The 6,640-nt window shown below is 55.7% G+C and overlaps 1 protein-coding gene across 1 annotated transcript; it reads right to left on the bottom strand.

Annotated features, from left to right (window-relative positions):
- Positions 1 to 1,273: 1,273 nt before the first annotated feature.
- On the bottom strand, positions 1,274 to 4,100 carry CTF1 (cardiotrophin 1). Its single transcript, XM_012731640.1, has 3 exons — positions 4,088 to 4,100; positions 3,214 to 3,350; positions 1,274 to 1,732 (listed from the first exon to the last, which is right to left on the bottom strand). Exons 1-3 carry the CDS (start codon positions 4,098 to 4,100, stop codon positions 1,274 to 1,276), a joined length of 609 nt encoding a protein of 202 aa, XP_012587094.1.
- Positions 4,101 to 6,640: the final 2,540 nt, after the last annotated feature.

Genomic DNA, 6,640 nt, shown 5'->3' with positions numbered 1-6,640 from the left:
CTCTCCCCCTCGGTCCCTCTCCACCCCCCTCCGCGCCGGCGAGCCCCCTGTCTCCATCTGTGTCTTACTCTCGGACCGCCTCGTCGCTGTGACTTGCCTTGTCTTGCACCCCACCCCCTTTCTCCATCTCCCCGGCCTGTCTAGGTCTCTCTTGGTTCCCCCAGACCCATCGCAGGAGTCTCTGTCTCCTTGGCCCCGTGTGAGCATGTGTTCATCTCAGCCTCATCTCGAGGAGGGGGCACCCGGCTCAGCTGCTTCCTCTGCCCCGCTCTGCTCCGGCCAGTCCTGTGCCCCTGCCCTGGGGTGGGGGCTGCTCCAGACAGTCAGCCACCTTCCCCAGGATCAGTCCACCTGCTGCCCCTCCCCCCCCCCTCCTTGGAGGTCGGTCCCTCCCTCCCCCTCCCCCGCCCCCTCCCCAAGTCAGGTCTGTGGAGAGAAAAAAATCATCACCTTAAAAGAGTTTTATTTCTGAGAATAAATTAATTTTTTTGTAAATAAAATGTTAAAAAATAAAAAGAATGCTGAAGTCACCGGTATGCTGAACATGGGGAGACACTTTTGAAGCGAACAGGATCCTTCCAGTGTAGCCTGGCCCCCGCAGACCCAAAGCCACAGTATAAATAGGAGATTCCTGAGAGCCCCAGGCAGAGGTGCCATCTGTCAGCCTAGAATAGGAAGAAGATGTGTCCTGCAGGGAACAGGTGTGGTGTGAGTCCTTGGTGTTTGGGAACTGGACTTCCACTGATCAGGTAGTAAAGCCTCTTAAGATGAAAAGTTGGAACGTTGGTCACAGTCAGAGAGGTAGACTAGGGGAGAAAATAAACTCCAGCAAGTAAGAAGACTTGTTTGCTCAGAATGTCCCTTTCTTCATACAGGAAGTGAGGTAGACAGTGTCAAGAAGACAACCTATGGACCTGCCCCACATTACAGGAAGATGGTCTCAGGAGGAGCAGAGGAAGGAGACCAACTGTCCGCTCCCCATGGAGCAGGAAGCAATGCCTCTTCAAAGAGGCACACCTTTCCTCCCAGGAAGTGGGCAATCAGTACCACTGGTTTGGGTATCCATGCTGATAACCAGAGTCCCACCCACACCCGTGAGGCTGTCAGGCCTAGGTGGGAAGCCAGGACTGGGTCTCAGGAAATACAAATACATGGCACACAAACCTTGCCTGCTAGACAAGCTATGCCTCCCTTCCAGCCAAGAAACAAGGCAGGAAAGAGTCCATTGTGAAAAGGGAATTGTTAAATCCTCTGACAGGAAGTACCATCCCCGCTATCCAGGGTATTTGGCCTTGAGCAGAGCCAAGTCCCTCACAGCTCTGTCCGTCCAGTGGCCATATTCCCGGGTCACTATGTAGCCTCGACATTTCCTCTCGAAGGCTGAGGCCCCAAATGGGACAAACCCAAGAGTGTCTTCTTCTGGGGGAATGGGCAGGCCCAGGGCAGTCATGATGGCGGCCATGTTGCCCAACAAGCCTTGGGCCCTGAGTCTTGCAGCCCCAAGCTGAGCCAGCAGGATAGGACTGCCAGGGTTCAGGTCGCTCTGGTCGTCCCCCACGAGCTGGAGATGCTGGGTCAAGGCCAGGAAGGCCCCCTGGGCACGGCCCAGCCGCTCCCCATCATCCAGGGCATGCCAAGTCTTGAAGGAGACGGCGGCAGGAGGCAGGCTGCTGAGCTGGAGCTCAGGGGCTGAGAAGCCAGGGTCACTAAAGGGGCTGCCCTGGTACTGGAGCTGCATGAGGGACAGAGACACACAGGAGTGAGGGGACCAAAGAGGTATCCTGGGGCTTCCCCTGACTTCACATCTGTCCTCTAAGACTGGAATCTTAGGGGGAGTCGCTGTTCACTACCCCTCAGGGAGTTGGTGGAATGTCTCAACACAGAGCCTGGGCTCAGTTAGGTTCCGATTCAGCTTTCTCCACGTACAACTTGTGCAACTTTGAGTCACAGCTTTAATAATTCCCACGTAGCAGTGTTATTGTGAGGCTGGCAAGAAGAAATATACATAAGGCACTTGGCACTGGACCTGGCATACAGCAAGGGCTTGATAAGCCATGCTAAAAATGTATATCATGAACACCAGGTGACAATCATTATTTAATATTTTCAACCTAAACATATTATTGACAATGTGCTTACAGCCTTCTATATTTTTTATTTACAGCACTTAGTCTGTTGGGTATATTCTAATCACTAAATCATTATTAATATTATTAAATTTAGTTGAATGCCTTCTCCATCTGAGTTCTTACTCCACAGAACCTTGGTGGCCACAGGTAAACATCCTATTTGGTAGATCGCTGAGCCTCACATCCCCACTTTGTAGGTGGGAAAACTGATGCTCAGGGTGCCGAGGCTACCCAGGGGCTAGAGGCAGTTGTGGGACTAGAGACTAGCTCTAGTAACTTCATAGGGGTCTGGAGTAGAGTCCAGTGGAAGGAGCCCCCCAACTCCAGGCAGATCAGATAACTTGGGGACAAAAGCAAAGCTGACAGGAGGGTGGAAGGCAGGAGCTTTGAGTGACAGGGTCCCTGTGGCTGTTTAAGACAGGTATTCGTGTTCCAGGTTTGCAGTGCGTGGTACTGACAGAAAACACCTGCAGGTCAGACCCAGGCAGCAGGCTACCAGTTAGCACTTTTAGAACAGTGGGCAGGGTGGGGGCTGGGGGTGAGCATCTAATGCCACACGCCAGGTTTTAAATCCTGGCACTGCCAGTGATTGTGTGAACTCGGGCAAAGTATTCACCCTCTCTAAGACTCCTTTTCCTTATCTGTAAAATGGATTTGAATTCCACCTCTCCAAAATGAAAAATACATGAGATAATGGGGATAGAGTGCCCAGCATGGCATAAGGCTGAGATGAGTGCCCAGCACAAGGTGGTCAAAGAAATCATCTTGACTTTGGAAAGCCCTTCCCTCTACCTGCTTCCTTTGAATCCTGTCACAGGCCTGAGAGGTCAGCAAAGGCAGGATCACCATCCCATGTTGCAAATGAGGAAGCTGAGAGCGAGAGAGAAGGAATGATTGCCCAAGATCACCCAGTTGCCAGTGACAGCCCTTGGTGGATGGCTGGTCAACAGAGCCCCTGGACCCTCGGGCTCCGGGAGGAGGCGTGAGCCCTTCTCCAGGCCTTGCTCTGCTTCTCCACCCCAAGGTTGGGCCAGGAGGTCAGTGTCCCATCCCCTCTGCCCCTGCTCATGCTTGGTGGACTCACGTAAGTCTGCAGCAAAGTTGATGTATTTCTCTGCATGTAGAGGGCCAGGCTATAGGCTTGACTGATGGGCTCAGCTGGGGAGATGGGGGCCCCCAGACTGAGTGGTGACAGCAGCAGGGTCAGCAGGCAGAGGGGGTCTGGGAGAAGAAATCAGAGGTCAGCACCAAGTCCCTGAGCCCCTGCCTGCCAGCTCACCCTTTGTTGTAACTCAAACATTCCTACCTTGTGGCTGACAGCCATCTTGTGAATCCAAGCCAGGGCACAGTCTCCCTGGCAATAGATTATTTTCTGCCCAGAAAGTTCCCCCGAATGCCAAAAGCCATGTATTCAACTTCCTGCCTGACGTTTTCCCTTGGATATTAACCAGCATCTCCAACTCAGAATATCCAGTACCTCACTCTGGGTCCCCTTCCCCACCTTCCCATGCTCAGGGGAGGCTCTTCAGTTGCAGCCACTCAGCTCAAAGCCCTGGGGACTCCCCCAGTCTCCATTTCTGCTCACCACATTCAGTTCCTCAGTAAATCCCTCTGGCTCTGTCCTCAGAGGCAGCCAGCCAGGTCTGGGGTTCTTGCTCTCTGTGCTCATGACACTGGTATGTTCACCTTGGGGAGCTGGGCCCTGGTGACGTGGACCTCTGTGTACTTGTCTTTTCTATATAAAACGTGCAAAGATGTGTCCAGACTCTAACTACCCTCCTTCCACACACCGCCTGGGCCACGCCACCAGCACCCCCCTGCTGCGACTCCTGCAGTTGCCTCCCCCTGGCCTCTGTGCCCCAACTTTCCCCTGAGACCAGGATCCTTAGGATGGTGGAGGCCTGGCCCTGCTCCCCTGGCCCAGTTTGTATTCTGCAGCACCCCTCTTTCAGGATCACCCTCTTCCCCCATGGCTGCCGCCCTGATTCAGGCCACAGCTGAGAAAGCAGAAGCCCCTCCCCCACACCCCTATAGCCTTCTGAGAGCTTTGCTATTTTGTGGCCCCTCGACTTGCCTGTTGCTCTCTCCCCCCTAGAATGTTGGCCCCAGGAAAGAGGAAACGTCACCGGTTCATTCACTGCTGGTTCCCCAGCACCTAGCACAGAGCTTGATAAATATTTGCTGAGAGGATGAGTGTTGCCATGAAGGTCCTTCCGCCAGCCCCTCTGGGCGCCTCTGAAAGCGGGACTGTCCGCTAGAGAATGTGCTCAGTTTTTAAATTTAAGTTGATGTTGCCAAATGGTCTTCTCAAAGGTGGCGCAGTTATGTTCTTCTGGAAAGAAGCTCCCCAAGGTCACCAGCAGGAAGCCATGGAGACAGAGGCAAGCCAGGCGGCCTCCTTACCCCCTTTCTACAGTCCTGAGTTCCCAAAAGTTCAGAACTTAAAGGAAGCTGGAAGAGAAAGTCCTTTGATTCATTCATCCTTCCCTTCCTCCCCCTTACCTTTGTCACACTGACATCACGATTCACTTAGTACATGCATTGTCCACAGAATGAGGTCTCCACGAGACCACGCTTTTCTCTGTTCACTGCTGTGATCCTGAATACTTAGACTACTACCTACCCCCTAGAGGCGCTCAACAAACGTTTTTTGAAGAATGAAGGATGCACAGAACCACCTGTGTGAGTCTGCAGCTTCCTGGCAGAGGCAAAGGCAGGGCCCAGGGCCTCGTCGGCCCTCCCCTCTTGCCTCTGGGCGCTGGCACCTCGACCCCTCACTCACCCAGAACACAGCTCATGCTTTCTCCTCGGCTCCTTCCTCTGCAGTCTCTGGACTTTCTGGGACACCTGTCTTCCTGTCCCTCAGGTGGCTTTATACCTGGGGCTGAGCCCTGGGGCGGCCCGGAGGGAAGGAAGTCACACCCTGGGGGGTGGGGAGGTACAGAAGCTCCAGGCAAGGGACAGCCAGGGAGGGGGACACTGAGGTGACACCCTAGTCCTCCACAGCCCCCAAACTCAACCTTAAACCCTGATTGCTGAGAAGGAGGGGGCAAGGGTGTGGAGGGGATTATCAGGGGACAAAGAGGCCGCCCCGCTCCCTGCTGCTCTGCACGTCCAGGGATCCAGTTTCCCCCTGAGGAGGCGGCCCCCTACTCCGCCCCACTGGGACCCAGGCACTGCGCCCTGGCTCCCCCCGGCTCCCCGGGAGTTTGGGAGAGGGACCGGAGGGATGTGTGTGAGCATCACACACCCAGGTGCACCCTCACACACGGGCAAGCGCACGTCTACACACGGGGGCACCTGGCGCACGCTGGCCCTTCCCAGCGCTGGCAATGGAAGAAGTCAGACAGAAACCCCCACCCTGGGGCCGGGCCTTCTGGGGGACACGCCAACACACGCTGTAGCGAGCACGCGTTAGTCGGCCAGGCCAGCGCTCGGGCGTGCTCCTGATGTGCACACGTGTGCACCCACAGCTCCACGAGCATGTGCGCGGGTGGACACACGTGTGCGGGTGGCTGTGCACGTGTGCACACACGCAGGTGTAGCTCAGAGCACGACCCTGGGATCTAGCTGCACCTCAGGCTCTGCTGTCTCTCTTGGGCCATTGGGACCTGTGGCTGTGTCGCCCCAGACGCAGTGCATGGGGACACAGCTGAGGTGTGCCCCCCCCGGCCCCCAACATGGGACTGAGGGTGCAGGCAGGGGTCTCGACGGGCAGTGGCTTCCGGGCCCTCTCCGGCTTCCCCACTCTCTCCCTGGGGACTGGCGGTTCAGTCGCTGCCACCCTCTAGCAGAGCGGTCAGTCAGGCGCCCACTCTGCTTCCAGTGTGGGCTGCAGAACTCACTCTCCTCCCTGTCTGCGGCTAGTTGGGAGGAAGAGGGCCCACACCCCTCATCACGGCAGGAGGAGCACCTCGACTTCACCCATGGCTGCACTTACCAGAGCTGCCTCTGGGTGAGTGATAAGCAGGCCAGGCTCCTGCCTCCCACAGGGGAAACCCCCATAACACGCACATGAAAGGACAAGAAACAGAATCTTCTGCAGTGATAAGGTGCTGAAGAAGTTGAAACAGGCTGATGTGATTAACAGGTGGTTGAGGAAACTTAGGGGAGGAGCTTGAGACCCAGAGAGGGACAGCTACTTCCAGGAGTCACACAGCAAGGCCAGGACAGACCCTAGATTCTTGAACCCCAGCTTGGGATCGAATCTGGGGTTACCTGATCTGAACTGTGAGCTGAAGGAGAGAGGACACTGAGGAGTGGTTTTGGGCTGGGGGGGATCCTGAATAGGGCCTCTAGGGCCGGGGGCTGCCAGGGTTGCCAGGCAGGTCCTGTGCTGTGTAGAGGTGATGTCAGGGGATTAGACTAGCCCCATTGAGTAGGTGCACTGAGGCGTGGGCCAGGCTGGGTAGGGAGGAGGAGGAGGGGGAGGAGGGGGATGCTGCTTGCCTCCCCGTTATCTGCAGCAATCCACGGTGACTAATGCTCCCAGTTGGTAAAAAGGCAGTGTA

Source organism: Condylura cristata, unplaced genomic scaffold, assembly GCF_000260355.1.
Source record: "Condylura cristata isolate star-nosed mole 26May11 unplaced genomic scaffold, ConCri1.0 scaffold00032, whole genome shotgun sequence".
Taxonomy (NCBI): Eukaryota; Metazoa; Chordata; class Mammalia; order Eulipotyphla; family Talpidae; genus Condylura; species Condylura cristata.
The sequence above is the reverse complement of the archived record's forward strand: the minus strand, read 5'-3'. Positions and strand labels throughout refer to the sequence as shown.